This window comes from Atractosteus spatula, chromosome 11 (genome assembly GCF_055471065.1).
Source record: "Atractosteus spatula isolate fAtrSpa1 chromosome 11, fAtrSpa1.hap1, whole genome shotgun sequence".
NCBI lineage: Eukaryota > Metazoa > Chordata > Actinopteri > Semionotiformes > Lepisosteidae > Atractosteus > Atractosteus spatula.
In genome coordinates, this window is record NC_142716.1 from 3,907,579 (window position 1) to 3,932,067 (window position 24,489).

Consider the following 24,489-nt stretch of genomic DNA (forward strand, 5'->3'; position numbering starts at 1 on the left):
ATTAGTGTGAAGATCTGAGACACCACTTCAGGGGCCATTGTGGAATCTGTTGCATTTCGAATTGCCCTGGGGTTAGCGGAGCTCCTCTATGTATTAAGCTTGAGTGGGGTTTAATAACCAAGGAGAGTTATTAATTTTTCAGTCCCAACAAGGATGGGCTCCAAACATGATCAGTGATACAGATGAAAGGCAGAAGTCAACTTGAAAAAGAATGAATAAAGCTGCTTGTAGATTAGGGTCTTTTGAAAAAGGACATGGAAGACCTTTGCCTGGAGTGTTCTTTTTTATTATTTTCACTTAAACTTTACTGAAGCTGGCAGTGAATTTGGCCCCTGATGACCTTCCTCAATCATCCCTTGCTGAAACAAGAAAGAGTCTTCTTCGTTCAGAAACAAGGAGAGTCTTTAAGATACCGACTGGCCAGTGTATTCGTTTATAAACCTGTGTTTGAAATCACAAGCCTTGCCGTGTTCAAGTTCAGCTTTTAGTTTTTTTTTAAGCGTTCATTACTTTTAAAAGCTGGAGTTTCTCATTGGTTTGGGATTAGTAGTGTTCCAGCTTTGAAAGAAAACCGACAGATTTTTATCTGGAGTGCTTTTCCTAATCGCTCTGGGTTGATCAGATTAGAGAGGCCCTCTGATAAAAAGGATTTTTACGCTCAATTTTTGAGAAGCTCTGAGGTCACCAGTATTTGCAGGATGTTGAGGGGGGAGGTTTCAGTGTGTATTTCGTTTTTATAGAAGTAACATTTATTTTGGGGGGAAAAAACATAATATATTTTTCAAATCTGTCCAGTTTACAAGGGGCAGCCTTTTAGGAAAAAGGGAAAAAAAACAGATTAATAGATACTTGAAAACAGCTTTAATACAAAGACTGATTATTGCTTAGTGAACAAAGAACTGCCACAATGTTTTTAATTTTTATAGTTTTAATTGATCCTGTGTGAAATGGGGTTATACAATAATAATAGTGGTTTTAGGTCCTTCCATTTTATTAAGGCATTAGAGGATTGACCACTTATGAATATATGGCTTTGAATATGTCTGTTGTCTTTTTGCTTCCTACTTAACCTGTTAAATATCAAGCCTGGTGAAAATCAAGGAAGAAACGCATAGAATGCAGGGCAGATGGGTCACTTCCTGTGCAACACCTTTCTGCTGTCTGTATATTGGAGGTTGGACTAACTGAGCACAGTGACACTCGCCATCTGTGTTCACGGTTAGCCACACATGCTCTTAGCCTGTGATTTTCACAGCAGACCACCTATCGATCTGCGGTCGTTGTGACAGATGTTAATCAGCATAATGAGTTTTCCCACGTCAAATCTGTTTACTAAAATGTTAGGGCATCTACGACAATATTATTTCTCTGGTGAATATCTTTGTTGGGTGGTTGCAGTTACAGGTTTCTTTTGATGCTCAGCAGATTTTGAATTTTAAGCTATGGCTTATGAGGCCACACATTTGCTGAATGTTTGCCATTTCGATAAGCAAGGTGCTACATTTTATGCAGATCTAAATTTAAACATTATCGAAGCATCTTCTAATCTATCTGTACTTTTTGGGGAAAGTAACAAAAGCATAAAACGAGCATAAAGAATTAAACATAGTTAATAACAAAAAAGATGCACAGAGTTAAACTTACTAGATAAAGGTAACTTGTTTGCCTAGTTAGAGATTTCTAGGGACCTCAAAACAAAAATTTGGCTGCGTAAGTGGAAAAGACTGTAGGGATTCTTTCCAGTCCCTGTGTGAAGAGGAGCTGTGACATGTTTCAGGAGGGTGTGGGTGGCAAGAAGGAGATTGTGGGACTGATTAGAAAGTTATAGAATCAAGATTGGGAACAAGAGAGGCTGATGATTCACACAGGTAGGAGTTGAATGTTGGCGAAAAGTCACAGAAAAGATTACACTGGAGAGACAAAGTGACACTTCTTTCTCTGAGCATAGCGTGCTTGGGCAAGAGAGATTTTGCAAGCTGAAGTCTTGAACGATTATCTTTATTTACAACTGCTGCTGAACTGTGGCACTTGGCAACTTCATATTTAATATCACAGAGCTCCTTTCCTTATCAGTTTCTGTAGACTGCTAATTCAGCTGCACAGTAGACTATGGCCATGCCACTTGCTCATTATGTAACAAAGTTTTTTTTGCCATCGAAGTGCATGCTTTTCTGCCTATAAATTAAAAAGTTCGGACTATTTTTAAGTCCAATATTATGTAAATGCTGTCTTGACTGCATACGCACACACTTCCCATAATCAAAGGACCGCTCTGAATGAAGGTATAGTTGCACCTAAAGAATCTCAGGCCAAAGATGGTCATGAGGATGTGAGAAAAACTACAGAAGGACACCATTTGGTCCACCGTGTTGCTTTGGTTACCAGTAGATGATGGATCTATGGAGGATGGCAGCCTGTAATTTCGTCATAGATCCATGATCTGTAAGGGCACGGCTCCTACAATGTCTAATTAAATCAAACCAACCGGCACTGCTCATAAGACTAGGGATATATCCTGGTTTGGATTAGTTGAAGCAGTTTCTCCCTTTTATACCTACAATAATCTACAGGTCTGTTGTGTTTATGGTACACAAAGCCTGTGTTGAATCACCCGAGTGAGTGCTGCACGTCAGTGGTCCCCCTCCTGAATGTTGAAGACCTTTGGCGTCCTTTGAGATGAAAAGCTCTATATAATTGCAGTTATTAATGCTACACTTCATTTTTTTTTTTAAAACCGCGAAATGTATTAATCAGGTATAAAGAGGTACGTACTGTATGCATGCACTGCTGGGTTTTGATTGTAAACTAATGATCTCTGTGCATGGCCTCGGGATTCAATTATTTTTTAAAAAGCATGAAATTCCTATCAGGTTTCATTTAGCAATCAGTCCTTCGTTTAACAGGAGGTGGTGAGCTGACCCATCGTGGTGAAAGTAGCAATCTATAGTGAACCACCCATCCTAATGGGTTGAAAAGGCTGTGCTGTGTTTTCAAGGGTAAAATTTAATTAGAAATGCACTTGCTAAATGCTGCTTGTGTGTGTGGGGAAAATAGCTCCGCCCTGATTATTTGAGTTTCCTAATTGCGGTTGTGAAATGCTTTGCCTGTAACCTGTCTCAATCTCGCTTGCCAGTTTAAAGTGTGTCCGAAGAGCCAGTGTGTCTCCACTCCTGGCCACAGACAGGACCTGTTCCAGAGGGACCCTGGCAGCGTGCTCATCACAGACTTCTTCGGTAGTGTTCGCAAAGTGGAAATCACGACGGAGACTGTGAGCTTGACTCCTGGCGTTCCCGAACAGCAGGACGAGTAAGTAGTGGTAGAATACTGGTGCCTATAACGGGAACTGCATCGAAGTAAATACTGTTGCCGACCTCTTCGGCGATTGCGGTATAAAAGCCATTATTACTGACATCTTTAAGTGTTATCAAACACAGTTTAAGAGTATACAATGCAGGAACTATGGGGAAATCTGCCTTTCACATGCTGTGCTTTTCACATTCCAAGTCCTGCTGGCAATTTGCAAGAGCTGGAATGGGGATATCGATCTCTTAATGACCTCTTAATAACCAGACAAGTGGTACATGTGAAAAGTGAATACAACATGGCAATATTGTCTTTTTTTAAGTGGAGTAGAAAATTAAAACATCACAGGGCTGCTGAAGGGGATTCCTTTTTAATAAACCCTTCTGCAAAATGGGTTAGCTTCCTCCATGTTTCAAGCCGGTGTCCTCCATAATAAATCTGACTTCAAAAACAAAAACCACTTTGTTGGTTCTGTCTGGTATTGGCAGATTTTTATCAGCCTCCTCCCCGGTTTGGTGGAAGTAACACTCCAGTATGGCGGTCCTTTTTTGTGTGGTTCTTATTTTGCAGTTTGCATTGTGACTAGTGAATAAAAAAATTGAACTGCGGCTCACTGATGATCGAGGCTCTGAATATGTGCTGCTTCCAGACCTGTGCTTGGATTACATTATACTGCACAGTTTTACCACCAGACCACATTGGTCTCGGCGTTATTGCTAAAGGTTAAAACCATGTACCGTGTAAAACCACTTTAAATGATCCTTTTCAGACATTTTTCCTTCAGTCTTTTAAATACCTTTCTATTTTCTATGGATTTTGAGCCATTGACAATATATTGAGCTGTTTCTCCAATATGGGGAGAAACGTACAGTATTAACCTAAAGCCATTCTCATTAGAGAATTGAATGTTTGCTTGGTGTTGTACAGTATGTGACGCATGATAATGCACAGTATTTGACAAGTGCATGTAACACATGATACTATCTATATGTTTAGGTGTTTATACATAGCATTAATGTAAAGATGGATTGGTTTTAAGAATTTTCTATAGAAGGTAAAGTTTGTAATATTAAAATGCCTGGTCCGAAGAGAGAATTTGGTATTTACACGGTTGTAACACTAGATGGCGGTGGCGTGTCTTGTATGTACTCTTTCAGAGTTCAGCTCTTTTGCGTCTGAAGCTCATTTTCTTTCACAAATTAGGACACCATGTTTTTCATTTAATTAATTCATGTAAACATCTCTAACCTTGTCAGTTGAATCTGCAACCAGTCTCTTGATGCCAAATGGAAACGAGAAAAACACATGTATGAGACTCTGTTCCAGAAATGAATTGCATAGATTGATTATTTACCTGCATTGTTGCCTGCATATCTCTCTCACAAACAGCTGGCTAATTAGTCTTGCGAGTATACATTTGTGGGCAACCTTAAATAAAACTGTTAATAGTGTTTTTGTAATGCCTGCATCTTCATGTGGGTCCCCGCAAGTACAAAATGTAAGTGCAATATTAAATGCATTCCTAGGGTGTTCTGCCTCATGTTTTTATGCATTTTGTTTCACAGTGGGAATTTAATTTTAATATTAGGTACTATAACCGACAGATCTTTCGTGAAAGAAAAAAATAAATATTGATTTGAAGAGAATAGGAAACTGTAATAGAAGAGGCATTCAGATGGGCAAACAGGCTCATATGTAATATAGTGACTAGACTCCTAAAAGCTGAAACCCACCAGTTCCAACACGTTTTTTAAATTAATTTCAGCTCAACTACTGTATGTTGGACACAGTGACATAATTTGAAGTAGGTTACAACTAATTAGCATCCCAGATTAGATTTCAGTAGTGTTTCAGCCTCTGGGCAGCAGCGATGATGAAGACAGGCTTCTCAGCCTCTCTCCTTCTGCCTCATGGAGAGAAATGTTAAATAATTTAGACAACAAGTATTCATTACTGATATTATACTTGTTCATTGCAAGATGAAAGAAAAGTCCTAAAATGCTACACTGGAATTTCCACATTAATTAAAGTAACTGTTCTGTCATTTCTTTTTGTAAGGCCTAGTTTAAAGTTTCTGTAGGCACACTTTGCGAGTCGTCTCTCCTAAATATGAAATAAAACATTTAGCAACTACAGAGCTGTTTCTCCCTGACTGGAATCCATTGTAGGGTGCCTGTCCCCTCTGTTGGTAATTATTTAATTACTGCATATACTTTTTGAGTTTAAAATATATAAATATAAACTTTGCTTTTTTTTTCAATACAGTTCTTTCAAAAATTGCTTTGTCTTAAAGACTGGCGATTATACGTATCTGTATTTAGTATGTTTTATCGGTGCTACAGATTTAGAGTTGTACAGTAGTAAACCCTTTTGCTTTTTGAGCTGTTGAGGCTGTGCTTTCAGTTCTGAATCATCCTTTATTTTCAAATGGGTTGGGTATGAAAATGTCCACTAACCAGCCCGATCATGTGTGTTTGTTAAGCAGTGAAGAATGAGCCTCCCTTGAGCTGTGTCCTGCATATTCGTGCAGGACGACCAGAAGAAATGGATGCTGTGGCGTTCCCTGTTGAGTTACTTTTTTATTTCATCAGTTACTCAATATTCTGCAACCGTGACCATTGTACCAGCAGGGAATGAAAATGAAGATTGTTCGCTGGAGGTCTAAATTTTATCTTGAGCGTTCGAGCAGAACCGCCACTATCTGAAAAGTGCTCTGAATCGCAGCTACAAAGGACACAACCTCAATTTCTTCTTCTGCCATCACGTAGATTCTTGCAACCCTTTTTCTCGTTTCTTTTGTTGCCCGTGTTCTGGCGTTCCTTGCTGTGAGATAATAATCAAAGGGTAATAAGTTCTTCCTTTAATCACAACGCGTACGGGCTAATAATATACTGTTGTTTTCACAGATATGCCTTTGGCTGGTAATAGTTTTTCTTGCCCTTTTGATTTTCAGTTGCGCTGCTCTAAAAGTTTGTAGTGTAGCCCCAATAATCATATGTGAAATTGAGTTGCAATGATAAATGCCCTAAATGGTAATGAACAGCCATTCACATGTACCAAACAATGTTTTTTTTATAAAGTCCACTACTCTATAGTAGTACCCTACTCCTGTTTTTCCTTAAATTAATTTGTAAATTGGAAATTAATCAGAATTTGTTACCGAGAATTTACGGCATAACTTGCACGGAGGCTTCTTGAAGTTTTCATAGTTTTATTTACCGTCTCAACAAACGGCATTTGTTACATGTCTTAATGTCTAGTTTTGTTTCGTGATTTATACTTCTGGATCTTCGGTGCTGTAAGGTTTCTTTGCCTCTGCATTTGGTGGGCGAAATGTTTCGTTCTGAAGCAGAGTTGTTTTCAATGTTCTAGCTCATAATGTTCCAGTTGGTTGAATAGCCATGAATAGGCAGTGATGTCAAATGAGTGGACAGTGGAAAATGCCTCATTGCGTCACATATTCTGTAGATTCAGTGTCACGGGGTTATCCACCTCAAGTCCTGGAGAGCCCCAATCCAGTTAGCCTTACCTGATTCTCAAGATTGGCAACACTTGAAAGTTATTACTAAATTAAGCAAGTAGCCTGCTGGGCACTGGTCTTTGCAGGATGAAGAGTATTTAGATTTTGGTCGCAAGTGTTATCTAAATCACTTATTTTAACAAACCATTGGCTTAACTGATCTTGGTTAAATCAAATGCATTTGAAACTCCCGAGGACCAGGACTGGAGATGTTGGATCTGTGGTATAGGTCTGAGACCCTCATTAAAAGGTAAATGTAGTTGAGAATCAAGGAGGGAATATATTTACTGCAGGTATACTGTATGTTTCATCCATTGTGATGGATTTATCTGTGCAAGAAACAGGATTCAAAAGCAATCATTCTACCCACTTCACTAGTGCTTAATGCCCGTAATTAAATTTGAACCAGTGGTTATAAATAACTGAACTATGAAATACAATTTGTTTAAACAGCACAGATTTAATTTAGAGAGTAAATGACAAAGCATTAGGATATGTAGGGAGCCGACCATCAAAAAATTACCTTGCTGTAGTTAAAATTAATCTGATATTATATTAATTTCAGATATTGGCAGTCATATTTTACTATCTTGTTAGTTTTTTCTCCCTAGAGAATGAACTTCCACTGCAGTTTTTTTCCACATAAAAGACATTTTGAGACTGAGTCATACTTTAATGGTCCCATCTTTTTTTACACTGCTTTTAAGAGAATGTTTTTTTTAAGTAAGCATCAAAATCTCATAACAGACAGATGCTGTGTCAAATTTAGACAGAGGTTTTCACATAGTATTCAGTTCTGTAGTAGCTGTTATTTTTTACATTGGTTTTACTGACTATTCATATAAAATGCAGAATTTCTTTTGATAATTTGCTGTTGTATTTAAATTGTGTTCCAGGAATACGGAAAAATAATACAAAATAATGTTAAGCTCATAGTCACGTTTTTCTTCATAGCTCTCTAAATCTGCTACATAGATCTGTGTACCATACGCAAGGTCATCCTCTTTTGCATTTCCAGTTTGTTTTCATTTCCAAGTAGTACAAGGCAGTAGATCTATTTTTATCAAGTGATCTTGAAAACTTGTTCTATATTAGTTTTCCTTCTCACTGTCATTAATGGGATTATAGCTATATTCTTGGAGTGTTTCACCTGCCTAGCTAGGCACAAAAGCAAGAAAAGCAAACATGATAGCATATTTTTTTCTAAATTATAGTAGATGAGTACCTCTTTCATCTGTTTTTTTTTTATCCATTCGTATGATGAGATCAATGTGACATCTTTCCCACATGCTGACATCTGTCCTAGACGTGTCCTACTAGTCAGTATATTTAAGGGACACAGGGTTCTGCTCAGTCTATCAGGAAATGGCAAATAACGCGTTGCTGCTTTATTTCAAACATGGGTGTCTTAAGAGAGAGTGGCAGTCTCGTTTATTGGCTGGCTCAAAATGAGTCAGCCTAGATTTTTTCTTCTCTATCTTCAGCCCTGTGATTCCGGAACACGGGAGTGACCAGTGAGAAGTAATCGGAGCTATTCCGATACTTCACGGGGAATGACGGCAGCCGAAAGGTTGGGAGAAATTAGAATCGTTTATTGGGAGGTGAAGACTTGGCTGAGGGCCAACCTCCCAGCCGTCGGACGGGGAGGATAGGACCCCCATGCGACCCACTGGGCAGCTGCAGAGGTGGAGAGGGGGTGGAGGAGGGATGCAGAAAACGAACGAGGGAGACGAGAGGGTGACGTCTGGTATATATGGAGACCGGTTGCTTACGTCAGAATTAATGGGGAATTGCAGCAGCTGTGTCGAATGAGCTCGGCTGCCTTCGTTCCTCCCGAACTTTCATTAAAAACTCCATATCGAGGATGTCGGCTCCCTTTGGAATAACGTTTCTCTGGGAGGTGGCACGGGAGAATGATATGCCAGATTACTTTAGGAGCAGGCAAGCTGGATCTTCTGCTCGGTAAAACCAAAGCCGATTTCATCTGTTCAAAAATGAATTTGCTTTTAACAGGAGGAAATAAGATGTGGATAAATCTTACTTTTCACTTTGCATTACTTTTTTTTTTGCTATCTGGGTAATAAGTAAGGCTAGTTATTTAAGTGCTTCAACAGAAAAATATAGTAAGTATAAAAAATTATACCTCCTCAATGATTTTGTTTAAGGTTTTGCTCTCTACTGGTTCACATTTTATTCCCATCATACACATAACACTCAAGTTTTTAGTGTGGAAGTGCCAGATGAATTAATTGAGCTTTTTTCTGTTTGCCCTAGTTAATGGTCATCGATGTACTGTATGTCAGGGTAATGGCTCAGCAGCAGTGGAATTTTTGTGCAAATATAAATCTTGTAACTTTTTTTTTTAAAGCACCTTCCTATACTGAGTTCCCTGATGCGTCAGTATCTCGGATGAACTAAGTTTTCTCCTGTACAGTGCAACCAAAAATTAATTAGATTCTAATTTTGGAAATCAATAAGTGTAAAGCTGAGAACCAAGAATTCCATTTTAGCACACTAATGACTTATCTGCTGAGCATATCCTCTACAATTTGCGAAACACAAGCAAACCTCAAGAAGCTGTTCAGTGCACCGTGTGCAGCCAGATGGGAAGTGTTTTGTATTTATTTTCCTGCGGCAAGGTCTCGTTGCAAATGCTAAGCTGTTTGTACAGCCCCTCCAGGGCACGGCCTCCAGGAGTCGAGGCCGTTCCATCCTTCTGATATCTGAATACTCCTTGTGCGGGAGAGGGGCGCGGCCGGCTGGAGTCTCCCCTGAGAGTGCAGGGTGTGAACCAGCTCTGAAAGCACCCCAGCGCTCACCCTGGTTGGGATAGGGCACCAGTCCATCACAGGACCTTTAGAAGAAGGGACACTATAGAGGAGCCAATCAAATCTAGCCAGCATGTTTTTGGGAGTGTCTGCAAAACACCCTTGTGAGCTCAGGGCAAACTTGTAAACTCCACACAGACAGGTTCTCCAGCCTGCATTGAATACTTTTGCAATTGTATATTGCTTTCTGTAGTCTTGTGACGACACGTTTGCTCCATTGCCTGCCTAATGGAGCTGCTTCATTTACTCTGCTGTTTGATTGTGTGTTCGCCTGCAATAGAGCAGGGGTTCACAGTCCTGGTCCTGGAGGCCAACAAACCTGCTGGGTTTTGTTCCAGATGACCTGCGTTACTTTAGCAGCCTTAATTGAATGGGTTGATTTTAATTGTTTGCCCGTTTTCATCTCTTAAACGGGTAGGAGGCTGCATTTTAATTATTGCATTTCATAAGTAAACTTAAAATTCCAAACTTCCGAGTAGAAAAAAACAAACAAACTTGCAAATATTCCAATCAAACAAGTTCAGTTGGTTCAATTAAGGCTTCAGTTCTGTTCTTCAAGCTGGGCTGGAATGAAGACCAGCAGGTCTGTGGGCAACCAGGACTGGGCACCCCAGCAACAGAGTACTCTTGTTATTGAATTTAAAACGTCTTCCCAGCCCATGTATATGTTATTTTGTGTCTCATGTCTTGCCTGTGGATGTATTTTCATTGTCAAGTGTTATTTTGTTTTTTCAGGCCTGCGACAATCATGACATCATCTGAGCCACAGACGTATGTTCAACAGCTGCCTGTCGCTGAGATTATCCATCAGGTCAGTCCACATTAAAAATTCACTCGATTAATAAGTTTCAAGTTGTGTAGATCTGTATTTGAACTTGATCTAGAACATCCAGAGTTGACTATGATGTATAATAACCACATTTTATACATTTTTTACATTTACAATACGTTTTTTCTCTTCTCATTTTACTCTTCTGTTCTTTAGTTGTTGTGCAGGGATTGTAATAACAAGTTGGACTTTTCAAATTACTGTATCTTCATGCAGTGTGTGGATTTTTCCCCAAAGGCACATCAGTATGACACTTACTTGGAACAAACCCATTCTTTGTGCAAAATGGCTGTGCAGGTGAAAATACCTTCCTTCAGAGTTCCTTGATGATGCCATTTAGTGAACACACCAGAAGCCCACACAGGGGCACACCAGGACAGGACTTTTGATCCCTAAACCACCAAACAAAGCATATAGTATAGTAGCCTTTGTTTATGCAGAATGCAGCATGCTTATTTTGTAACTCTTCTTTAGTCATTAGTTTATAATTGTTTGCATTTTTACACTAGCTTTCATCATAATGACGACAAGCACTGCACATATAGAACGGGGATCTACTACTGAAGTGCAGCACCCATCTGGCTCATGAAGCTAGACGGCTTCATTCACTGTGCACTCTTTCGTTAATATCCGCTTGTGCTAGTTTATCAAGTACCTTTTCTGTAAAGAATAGATTTTTTTAAGAGTTATCTAGCAGATTCCTCCATTCAAACTTTTCCTGTGAGTTCTGTGTGTTTGGCAAAGGCTCACCATGTACCAGCATGCAATTCTTCAGCTGTGATGATGGAGCTCCCGCGTCATCCTGCGCTTAATGTGGGATGTTTCTACGAAAGATTGATGGGAGAACAAATGGCTAATCACACAGAGTGTGTCAATTTAATGTTAGAGGCTGGCGTCGGATTTGTTGCACGAATCTCGAGATCTTCTCTTATTGTCGCGATCTGCGTCTTCATAAAAGATGGATCTCCGTCACTAAGTAGCACGCTGAATTCGATTAGCACAAGCAGCGCCACCTGGAAACATAAAAAGAACGTGAGCTTCATTCAAAGCTTCCCCATCGAGCAGCTTGCCCAATCAGAAAGGTACTTAAGCCTTTTCTCCGAGACTTTCACTTGAGGGAAAGCGATTGATGTGCCCGACGCAGGCAAGATTAAAAATGAGAAGTGGCTGGTGTGGCGGGATCTCCCTTGAGTTCTCACAGCTTCAAATGGCCAAACAGGCTGTAAATGCCATATGTTTAAAATTCAGTCTTCATGCCTGGCTTTCACCACAAATGAAATGAACAGCAGAGCAGGCAGCAAGTCAATGTGCTTTTTACAGCCGGCACAAGCGGAGAGACAAACTAAAGGCTGTGTGGAATTGAAAAACAGGAGCTGTACCCCACGTTCAGGGGGGTTAGATTATCTTTGTTCTGACTGAGTGTTCAGGTATGATTCCCCCTCCACCGAATGTCGAACCCTGCCGTTTCTCTCATACCGAGCCGGGCTAGGATTGCAAGAACACGGCTGTAGGGTAAAGCTAACCTGCCTCACAGGGGCTCACGTTCCCGATCAGCGGGTGAACAGTCCCAGAGCTTGCCGAATTCCTCCTCGCAGTGAGCCGACATCGAAGGATTAAGAAGCGATGTCACTATGAGCGCAGTTAGCTCAGGGGGTCACTTTTCTGACACCCCCTCCTTCATACCCCAAAAGCCAAAAGCTTGAAGAGAACCCACCAAAATTTTCATTGGGGGGAGAAAAAATAAATCAATTTTTTATTGCAATATCGCCAATACATTTACACCCGTTGGGTTTATTGTTGCAGTACCTTTAGCCACATATTGTACCGTCCTAAGGAACTAATTTAAAATCTTGCACTGAAAGACCGAATCCCAATGGACAGTCTTAATGTCTCTTTTCGTGTTACACTATGGCATAAAGAAGAGATTTTGAGCTGGGATGTAACAGTGTTTAAAAAATCAGTGAAATGATATATCTGAAGTCTGTCGTTTTCCCAAAATATGTAGGGGGGGGGGGTGGTTGATGGATAAGTTTGCACCAAGTTAGATATAAGTGTTCAATGAATAAGTAAACAAAAAAAGGATAGGAAAATAATAGATGTTTAAGAGTTGTAGAATAAGTTGGCAAGGTCAGCAGAGGACCTTAATGGAAGTTATGTTCTGGCTGAACAAAGACGCTATTGTGGTAGTGTGGATGAGTGGTTGGGGATTCTGCTGACAGCAGACTATTATGTAATGTCCTCCTTTATGTGGCATATGTTTTTAAACACCTGGGAAGCATCAAAAGAACATTTTTAAATAGGTTTCCACATTTCTGCCAAATATCGCAAGATATATTCTGCTTAAAGTAATTAAAGTTTTTATGTAATTTGATTTCCACCTTCTGGGAGGCATGCCATCAAACACAAACTCCGGTGTGCGTTTTGAAGCTATGTGATGGGAGGTGTCTGCTTATGTTCTCCAGCACGGTACTTCAGAGGAGCCCGCTACCTGTGGAGATGTTCTTAGTCACTTAAATCTGAACGTGACGTTTAGTAAACCTTTTTGTGGGATCTATAGAGCCGAACTCTGAACACAACTGCTGTTATGACTGTTTGTTTGTATCATGACGTCATTAGCTTTATGCATTCTTCAGGTATATATGGCATCACAGTGGTGCGATGATCAGCCTTGCTGCCTCTCGGTTCTTGGATACAGGTTTGGAGTCTAACCTGGGAAAATCTGTTGTGTGGAGTTTGCATGTTCTCCCCACATCTGCATTGGTGTCCATGCTGGTTAGGATTCTTGATGTCTCTAATTTGTCTGCATATGCACTCCATGGTGTACCCCCATGGACCCAGTGCTTCCTGGTACAGTGTCCCTTGTCAGGAAGTACTAGCCTGAGGTGCGGTATGCTGTAATGTGTTCATCCAAGTTGAATCCTTATGAGCAGTAAAGCAGATCTATGATGACAGGTTGTTCAAAAATGAATGCGCTAAGATCGGTACTAACAGAGCATATTTGTGCAGCAAAACCCCTTCCCCAGTTCTGTTCTAACACATTCTCAGTTTATCTTTTGATAAATTTATGATAAAGATTTAGACCCCTTTGCTGAGGAAGGACATTGTTCTAAAATGCTCCTTTTCTCTGAAAATATTTTTATTTGGGTTTTTCCACGTCACACACAAGGGGTCAGTAGCTATGATTCCTCTGAGGAAGTTTGCCCTTGGGCCTCCTTTGAATTACAGTAGAGCTTAAGGTATTTTCTCAGTTCAGTCGGAACCAGTTTCCTGAATTCTTGTTAGTTCTTTGGAAAATTGACAATCATCCTATCAGGTTGAGTCATAAAATTTCACTTTTTGTTTCTATCATTACATATTAGCATACATTTTATGTACTTATTATATACTCCGTTTCCAAAAACACAGCATCATGTAGCTGGCAATAGAGGGTTTATTGAGTAATGTATCCCTAAAACACAATCAGCTACTGAAATTGGTTGTGTTCCAAGGCCTAGGTTTTATCAGCACAGAGAGGTCAAATTCATTTGTGCAAGTAAAATTATACAGTTTTTTATTGCGAGCAAACAGTGCCATTGTCCTGTAAAACAAACTGGGTCTTTTATGCATTGTTACATAAAAATCGTAGTGTTTTTGCAAGTTGGTTTCTCGCCCACAAGGCTGAAAGCCTGTTGAAAATGGACTGGTTAAAGAGTCTGATGGAGTAGTTCACCGTTAGGAATCTCCAGGATTCATTCAGGTGTTTCAGGATTTGCCAGTAGCCAATGTTCTAATGGGATTTGAAGTGGAGTACACAAGTCTTAAGGAGACTGCATCGTTACAGTCCTGGAATGAAATTAGAAGCCTTTCCTAGGACTTACTCCACAGTAAGTCGATTTTTGAGACTGCGATTTTTTCATGTGCAGCTGCCAAAACTGAATGTCAGAAAATTCAGTTTGAAAGACTTCGAAACAAATATTTAAGAGACAGTCATAACCTGAAACAATCATAACATTTAAAACGGGGCACGTCATTTTGTACTGTGTTTTTGTATTGGTGTTCATTTATTGTGATGAGATGCCACAGGGAAGGAAAGATTGGCATTTTCTCTCTTTTAATCTTTTTTTAAAAGATCTCAGCTACTCTAGCTAATGTACGTGCATAGTGTTTTTTTTATTTGAAACATTTCTTTTACACCCACCAAACCTTGGTTCCTGCCAATCAATACTGTTTTTGCTGCTATATCTCATAGCAGTCAAGGAGAGGTACAGACTGTGCTCCTTCCTCTGAAATATGCACTGCCAGAGCCACGTGCTACTTATTCATACAACATGATCCTACAGAAGAGTTTTTCTCTTGCCCGGTGGAGTGATTTTCTCAGTGCAAAATTAAATAAAATGGAATTCCTTGCAATCATTAGAAGATCGTTGGTATGAAACTCTAAAAAGCTTAAGTTATTTTTAGGACACCCAGGGTAAAATAGTGTTTTTCACTGGTCTATAAAAATAAATTCCTTTTGAGTGCTTATAATTTAATTGGTATCACTCAGCAGATGCTTTTACCAAAAGTAGTGTAGGAAATTGCTGTAATAAGTGTCAGGTGGAAAAGCAGCTCCACTTTGGTTTGCTTTTACAGCTATATTTAGAAAGTAACTGACTATCTCCTCATTAATGTATACCAGAAGATTTCAGGTTGCTAATAGGGGGGAGTGGCAAATAAGAACTTTGTCATTTTTAATTATCAAGCTCCCAGGGTTTTCTTGCTCAATAATATTCAGTACATGGCAGTTAAAACCTGCTACTGTACTTAGAAAGGTCTCTGTAGTTCTCTCTTCTGGGGCATTGTGACATTGAATTAAAGTTGAAAATTTCCCTTTAGCAAACTTCCCACTACATTCCAGTATGTTTTGAAAAATCGCTCTGGCTGAAATGCCAAGCAGTCGGAAAATAAAGCATGAGCATCTTTAAATAATTAGAGGTACAAAGAGGGGTGCAGCTGAACGCGAAAGCCCGATTTTCACTTGTAAAGATCGTTTTATCCAAGAGATTTTCAGGGTGTTCTCTCAAGGTTTACATGCAGCATGATGATATAGCTGTCTGTGGCACTAGCATGTTTGGCTTAATAAAGCTTATTAAAATATCTGCAATAAAATATTTGCCTAAATTTTTGCATTTTTGTTTATACCAGATTATCTTGCCTACTATACTTCTAAATTAAAAGCAAACTATTTTCACTACCTTAGGCAAAAACTTGGATATATTCTGTAATTAACACTTTTGTCTGTAGCTTGGCATTTTAATTGACTCTTCCTTGCTGTTGTTTCAGTGGAATGAATGGAAATATTTCTGTGCTTTGCTCCATAGTTGTCTTTGGCGCTAAAGTCTACAGTAATTTTTTTTTCTGCCACAAACCTTTGAATTTTAGAGTGAAGAGATTTAGTATTTTCATAGCTTCTACTTAATCCTTCTGCACTGACAAAAACAACCTGCCACAGACTAATGAAAGAAGACAAGTTGTCTTTTTTTAATGTGTGCCGCTTCATGTCCTTAATTCCTGAAGCGTACCTCACACTTAATGAATGCACAGGACGCACGACATCTTTTGCAGAAAGAGAAAGACCCTCCCCTTTATTAAAGGTAATACCATGGTAACAACAGCACTGCAGCCCTGCTCCTGAGCAGCAGTAAATACCTGATTAATGTGCCTGCTGCCTGACAGCTGGTTACTTGCACCAATGATGAGCTGAGCTGTGCTGTTGGTCTGTTTCTCCCTTTTAATCAATACAGCTTTGAAAAGACTAATCAAATAAAGCTGAAATAAAGATATCATTTTTTATATTACATTTACCTGGGCTCTCTGTTCATTTATCTTTGTGACATCACAGTGTCAGAGAAGAGGGTTCTGGGAATGCATTCCAAAATGAGCAGCTCTTGGTGTGGCGTTTTGTTGGTTTTTCTCCCCTTGTCAATTAGGCAGTAGTAACAAGTTCTTTATTCCTCTTTATCCTGACCGTGCGTTTTTAGTCCCGCAGCCTGTGTGGGTGGCCAGGCGGCTAATACTCTGAAGACCTGTCTGGTTACGAGAATAGAAGGTTACAAACAAGAGCAGGTTCTTCGGCCAGTCTGGCTCATTTGGTTCTTGGTAGGAGATTGATCCAAGGATGTTATCTAGCATCTCCTTGCTAGGTCTACCCACCCACATGGCTGTGTAGCTTGTTCTAGAATCCCACAACCATTTGTATCCTCTTATCCAGAATTATAGCATTTGCCAATATAATACAGCTGTGCTTTTGATATTTGGGCCATATTTTCATATAGCATCCCAGGGCTCCCATCCCCCGATTCTGGACAGTGACAGGGATTTCTAGTTCTCATTCCAGTTAACTATTGCAATTAAGCCATTTAAATCTTTATTCGCTTGGTTAGTCAAGACTAACATGATCTTTAGCCTCAGATTGAAGACACTTGTAAGACCAGGTGTAGTAAGGTTCTTAAGGTTTAGGGTCACAAAGCACTGATGTAATTTAGAATGGATGGAGAATCGTATAACAGAGTAGTGTATGCCAGATTCGCAGGAAGGATTGTATGGTTAAAGTCTTTTATATTTTAACAGTAATTTCTGAAACTACTGCTTTGTAAAAAAATAGTGCCATATAATGTAAAATTGCACTGACATGAACCTGTGCAGGTTAATCATACTATGTTGCTGATTCGGGACACTCGGATGCTTTTTAGCCAGGAACAGAGATTATATTATATGGGATCTTGGTTCAGATATTAAACATTAAAATCATGTTCAAATCCTGACTCTCTCACAATCGGCAGCAACAGAAGGATCAAGACGCACAACTGGAGATTATGTTGAGGCTCTTTCAAGACGGTACACAGGACACGCGTCTTTATGGGGAGGATTGTGGGGGCCCTGAAGTCATGTTCTGCAAGCTGCCTCCCTGTGATCCTTTAAAAAAGGAACTCACAATTATTAGAACATTAAGCCACTAGCAGCCACACATGCTCGCTGGGGGGCAAAAGGCATCCTTTTATTTGCAACCTTTATGGTCTCATGCTCAAGCTCTCACCAGAAAGGGTACTCAGCAAAACAGGAGGGTGTAGTGCATTGGTAATAAGCTTCTTGAGCATTGTGCTGTTACTTTCATGTCCTTTAACTGTCTTGTGTCTGTCTCTTTCTCTTTCTCTATCCATCAGACGACCTCAGCCCGTTTTTCCAAAAAGATATTTACACTAAAAAAGAGATTTTTTTTATGGTTAAACTTAAATATACATAGGGTGACGGACAATTCAAAGATCTCATCAGCCACTGACAGATCATGGTCTTCCTTTGCATTAGTAAGAAAAAGAAAAGATTTTAGTTCTTGTGTGTTGTGTTCTCAGATAAACAATGGCAAATTGCATTGAGACAAAGGAGTCTTTTAAGGTTTTATTAAGTGTCACTTCACCAGGACTTTGAAGTGGAAAGGAGAATAAAGAAAAATATATTCCATGAGCCTATCTGCCACAGCAGGGCTGATGCATGAGGAAAGATAACTGTATTGGCGGATCACCCTCAACCTGTGAGCCCCCATCATTCCTTAAATAATACACCTGAGCTGAATTTTGATTAAACATTTCTCATTTCCTTTGAATGCGATTGAAGTGCATTGAACAGCATGAAAGAGTATTTTCTATGAATTTTAAATGGCCTTTGGTAATCCATGAGAGAAGAGCCTCACCAGAGCTGGCAACAGAAGTGTATTTACAGCACTGCCTTTATCCTAGCCAGCAACATTGACAGACCACAATTCATTTGACTGTTTCTTTTATGATTTATTTCTTCGCCAGCTTTCCTTTTGTGTCAGGATGGCACCTTGAGCAGATTGAGTTATTACCCGTAATTTTCAAACTCATTTCTGGGAACGGAATCGGCAGTATCATTTTGTATAGATAAGAAAGAGCAAGGTTGCTAAAGGCAGAGGCACACGTGTTGGAAATAAAATAAGGGGTGGACGTTTTTCAACAGGGAGCGGATTAAATGACTGTTTTTTTGTAATTGAGTAATTAACTAAGACGTTTGCCTTTTCTGTTCACAAGAAAAAAATAGTAATTTTGAAATTTGCATAGTTGATGAGCAGCGTTCTGTGTTGCTTATACTTTTCTGCTTTTGAACCTTTCATGCTTTCTCCAGGAGCAAGTGAAAAAGCAATCTAGTGTACTGAAAGGTCATAGCCACAAGTGCATAGCTGCCATGATCCTGCAGGCTCTTTCTTGGCAGTTCTTTTGTTATAACCTTTCAGTGGCCAGCCTGATCGATTTTTATAACTGCAGGTGGTTACACAGTTTTTAGGGTCATGTTTTCATTCACCTTAAGAAGTTAAAATTAGATCATGGCAATTTGAAAACCCTGAGATCAGGGAAAAACACGATCTCCTTTATGCGTGTTACACTCACATTACTTATCAAAAATAATCACAGTGTTGCCACTCATTGCTACTACATTGGCTTTAAATATGACATTCTATTTTTTTGTGTCAAAGTAGTGCGTGTACTGAAGTATACAGTATCCTGTAGTTCTAATTGAACTTTTTTATACGAATTCTCTGTAGAAGTTCGATTACTGTCGGTTAGCACTGTGCTTTGTAAAATCGCAAAGTTAGAAAGTTCTTTTAAGAATTGCGTTGTGGCCAGATGAGTAACTTTGTACTGCAGGATATTATTTTCTCTCATTACTTGAAATAGACCTCATATTAGCAGGCAGCACTTTGCAGTTTTTTAGTGTATCAACACCTGTCCCCTTACAGGCTCCCCCACTGTGGAGCTTGTTTACTTTTTAATCTGGGATATCTGCGTTACAGACACCCCTGTTTTTAGAATATCAACTGGAAGTATAGTAATTTGAAGTCATTTTTCTCAAAGTTTTGAGATCAAATTGAGTCCTGACTTGGTTTTGCAGAGTGTCTTGTTCCCTTACGCTGGTTCTGTTGTTGCATTTAGACAGCTAATAAGGACCAACAGGTATGAATTGTAGCCGTGGAACTAAATTCATCCATCCATCCATTTTCTAACCTCTATATCCAGTACAGGTTCACGGGGGAGGCAGATCCTATCCCAGCATGCAACGGGCACAAGACGGGATACACCCTGCTTGGGATGCCAGTCCATCGCAGGGCACACACAGACGCAGATACGCACACTCTCACACCAGGGCCAATTTTTTGCAGAAGCCAATAAGTAGCTGTACCAGTATGTCTTTGGACTGTGGGAGGAAACTGGAGCACCCGGAGAAAACCCACGTCCTCAGGGGCAGAACATACAAACCTCACGCAGACAGCACCCTAGGAATTGAACCCAGGACCCTAGCGCTGTAAGGCAGAAATGCTAACCACTGCACTGCCCACTAAATTCATCTTTCTACTTAATTTTTTGGTGCTTTATTGTTTTCATCATGCTACCAGCAGTTGTCAGATTCAAAATTCAGAACCTCCCCTCAAAAAGTCAAACCTGACCTTAGAATGCACACTGCTCCAACTGATCAGAGCGCTGGTTCAATATTTGTTTTTGGTAGAAGTGAAAATATCGTCTTCACACATTTAAACAGAACACGAGCTATGTGCTTTGCTCTTCCTTTCTCTAAAAATGAGAGGTTTGATCCACAGCTGCACATTTCCATCTGGGAATGTGCAGCTGCTGAGTTAGCATTTCAGAAATTCATACCGCACTTGGGATGCAACCCACCGGGTGAAATTGGAGAGATTTTAAAAGGTCAATGCTTTCGTTTCCAAGGAAAAAAATGCTATTCATTACCATAGAAATGCTTTTTCTGTAGACATGTTTTATAACAAGAAGTAAATTTGAAAATATAAAACCCACACAGTCAGTGATTATACAATAGAACATTTCCGATCGCAGAGGCTTGAACTTTGACGCTTTGTATCAGAGACTGATGGGGTATAATGTCTGGTAAAATCCTGACTGTGGCAAACATGGTACCATTATGTTATCCGGACACTGCTGCACTATTTCTGTGTTGTAAAGATCGGAACCTAGGGGCTGTAGCATTTTTAACGGATAGGACACCCACTGTTACAGATGGATGTTAGGTGAGTAAATATAGGGATAGTAAACGAGAATCCCATTATGTGCTAAGGTTTCATTTGGCTTTGGAGGTGTACTTCACTTCTTCAGAGGTGCTGGTTTAAAACTTGAAACTTTTATTGCTGTAACTTTTTTAGAGATTTAGAGAACTGCCAATGATTACTTTTTAAACCCACCCACTCCTCTGACGCACCCATCTGCAGGGGTGTCCTTCATTGGACACATTGCAGCCTGCACAGTGCCTGATGGGACAGGTGGCACCGCCTGGAGGACTGGTTACTGTACGTCCATCATTGCCATCAATGCAAATTGCAGGGGGTCACTGACCCGGGACACAGAGTGGGCCCAGAAGGACCTAATCCAAGCCCTACTCCTGTGCGCTGAAACTTGGAGAATCCTGGGCTCGAACCCAGGACACCTGCATCGCAGAGCTCGGCCTGCACTCATGAGTACCTGTACTGGTTGGGCCTCTCATGAACCCACACTTAAATCTTTTTTTAACTGGAAACCAAATTGGCAGACAAATCACTGCACATTAGACAGATCTGCTGTGTGTACTGAGGTGCCTTTTCTTCCTTCATTTCAGAGGCTTACTTTGAGGACAAATGCATCACTTATCAGCTTTGTTTATTTTTTGCAGAAACCCAGACAGAAGGAATGGCACCCTCCTGATGGATTCATCCTGGGCCTGTGGACATTAATTCTCCTTGTTTTCTTCAAAACCTATGGGATCAAACACCTGAAGCACATATTTTAAGACTGCTCTTGAGCGTCAAAATCTCTGGCACTGATTTGTGATTTTGGAAGTAGACTTTGTCAATGTCACTGCGGGTGAAAAGTTTAGCTTTTTCCTCCTTCCCGAGATGGATCCCTGAAAATCAGGATCAGTGGATTCGCCAAAGGGATCAAATTGTTTCGCTAAAACAGCTCCAATTGCAACACATGAGCTACTACTGATAAGAATGAAACAGAAGGTTGTATGAACTCAGGTAACTCACTTTGACAAATGCATGACAGTGGGCAACACGATGGCGCAGTGGTTAGCATTGCTGCCTTGCAGCCCTGGGGCCCTGGGTTCGATTCCTGGGGTGCTGTCTGCATGGAGCTTGTATGTTCTCCCTGCGTTTGTGTGGGATTCCTCCGGGTGCTCCAGTTTCCTCCCACAGTATTGGTAGGTTAATCTGCCTCCGGGAAAGCTGGCCCTGCTGTGAGTGTGTGCGTGTTTGTGTCTGTTATTGTGTCTGTGTGCCCTGTGATGGACTGGCGTCCTGTCCAGGATGTGTCCTGCCTTGCACCTGTTGTTTGCTGGGATAGGCTCCGGCTCCCCCGTGACCCTGAATTGGATAAAGCTGTTAGAAAATATATGGATGGGAGAGTATATTAAAACATTGCCTAAAGCACTTTTTGTTGTCATGCCTACAGCCTAAGTTATTTGCTGCTTATTACAGTACTTTGCAAACAAAAGACCATTGTGTTTTTAGCAATTACACAGTGTTGCATATCAGTACCCATGCATCCAGCCATTTTAAGATCCCTGTATTTTTTCTGATGGTGCAACTCCAAATCTTTAACTGCACGAAGAAACAGAAAAGTCTCATTATTTTAACAAATGTGCTGTAAACATATTAGTAAAAAAACTGTACATTTTGTACAAGGCACTAGACACTGCATAGGTTATAAAAGCTCCACATAGTCTTGAGGAACTCAGATGTTTTGTACCAAAGCCATGCTAATATCTACTATATGTAGTACAAGGTTATATAGATATAGACTTGATTGCAGTGAAGGCCTGTCTTTCACATTTTTCAATACTAGCATGCTTACTTATGTGAAAAGCAGTAGCACATTTCTGTTCTGTCAAGACAGCACAACGCACTTGAGGTAGTTACTGTTTGAACGGTCCCGCCATTCAAAGAAATACGGTATCTTTTGCTTTTTATTCTCACATCTATTTTAAACGAAGGCCATTCCCCTTCAGTGTACATCTATTTCTGTGGTAAAGCTGTGTTTGGCTTCTGTTGTACGGATTAAGGCAAATAAATTATATTGCCTTCCTCTGGAGATGAGGAACATATGGCGTAATTAGACATCTATTTATCTATTGGTAGATGGATGCATTCTAATGATTTGAACACATTTCATACTGTATTTGCAAATCCTCGAAGATTTGGTTGCCTATCAGTTGGCTTCTTTGCCTAGTCCCTCGTTGGCAGGGTTTTTGATGAGGATGACATTTTCACACAGCTACATTGTGTAGTTAGTGAAAGATGAATAATGGATCAGATAAGAACACGAGATGGGTTTTCCTCGTCATTTCTTAGGCTATTTCGGAGCTCGCTAGAGTCGACTGCCTCGGTCGTGGACTGTGAGCTATTGAATAAAAAAAAAACTTCCCACTAACAGGAGCTGATGTCTTGTCAGCCTCCTAAAAATATTTTTTTATACATCACTAATAAATCTGTACACACTGTCCGGTTTTACTGGTTTGCATTGTACTTAAATTCCTGGGCGGAAAATCCAGCTGTGTGTCCCAGTGAAATATGTTGTGTTCATGAAGGAATGAATTAAATTTAAAAAACGGTACTCCTTTTGCTTCTGGACGTCTGTGAGCCATTTGGGGTCCTTTACCTTACATCTTTAACTACAGTTTAACTTTTATCCTACTTATATGCTTTTCCTTCTTGTCTGGGATAACGTTTTAAGTTTGGGGAAAAAAAATCCATCTCTGGCATTTGCTTGATTAATCTGCCACTTACTCTATTTGGGGGAAAAAACTTCATACGTTACACTGATTTGCAGGAATGTGTAGTATGATTTGTACCATGTATCACAGTGGGCAAATAGCTATTGAAAGCTTGCTGTTTCTGCATGTGTTTGATATGGTATATGAGTCAGTGACATACAAAGGCTTGGATATGGCTCAGGTAACAAGTGGAATAAATCTGATGGGTTCCCTAGAATATAGTGGTGGTGTGTTTATTTTTCAACTTAAAATATGAAGAGCTTTAAATTCAAAATATAAAAGACGCATGTTCCTGTGAAGAGGACTTCCTAATGGGACTTAATATTGGCCTAGCTGACACGCACAGCCTTCTAGTTTTAAACCTCGCGTGGTTATAGATTTCCAGAGACCAGGAGGGCTGGGAGTCCTTCTCTGATTAAAGTTGCCACTGATTTTAGTCTGGGCTTGAACATTAAGTGTACTCACTAGAACAAAGAGTGCGAACTTTTGTTAAAGATCTCTAGTCCAGAGGGGGCCCTGCACAGACAAAAGCTAATAGAGGAATTCAATAAAATCTAATCTCTGGGGCTATTTTTAGCATCACACATGAGAAGTTCTCCCCAGGCTTGTCTTTTGCCATTATTTCAGATTGCAAGCCCTGTTAACCGCAGAGCTGCAAGAAGCAGAGAAAATGCCCCCAAGGCAGAGGCATGGGAAGGAGATTCCTTTTTTAATGACAAAAGATATTGAACTTGTGCCGTCTGTGTGGGCTTCGGTAATGCGTAATGAGAACTGCACTGGCCCGGCCTTAAAGAGACAAAGCAATACTTGTGGAGCTAGAGCTGTTATGTTGCAGGATGGGTGAATAAACGAACACTTAAAAAAATACACCAGTGTTTATTTTTTAGGGCTTAACAAAAGACCCATTGGCACAAGGGCTAGTGTATCTGGTGGCTCCGTACGTCGTTTCAAGAACGAGGCATTGTTCGTTACCATGCTGGTTTAAGTAATTGGCAAGTGAGGAAATTTGTTCTCCACGATTGTTTTCAAAGCTGCAAGAAGTTCTCTGCAGAGCACTTTCCAGAAGCACTTTCACAGCTTTGAGGAATGCGTCATCATTACTGTCCTGTGATAAACCTGGACGCTTCCCGGTCCCCTTTCATAGAAAAGCGCAAGACTTTCTAGGTCTTGAACGGCAACCTTTCAAAACGGAGCACATCGAG

General features: G+C 40.2%; 1 protein-coding gene across 1 annotated transcript in view; it reads left to right on the plus strand.

Moving 5' to 3' along the window:
• Positions 1–23,504, plus strand: part of pigk (phosphatidylinositol glycan anchor biosynthesis, class K) — a 33,671-nt gene extending 10,167 nt beyond the window's left edge. The window contains exons 9-11 of the mRNA XM_088927776.1: positions 3,134–3,306; positions 10,387–10,462; positions 21,185–23,504. Of these exons, the coding sequence (XP_088783902.1) occupies positions 3,134–3,306; positions 10,387–10,462; positions 21,185–21,301 (366 nt within the window). The 3' untranslated portion in view covers positions 21,302–23,504. The remainder of the gene's footprint in view (positions 1–3,133; positions 3,307–10,386; positions 10,463–21,184) is intronic.
• The last annotated feature ends 985 nt before the right edge of the window (positions 23,505–24,489 follow it).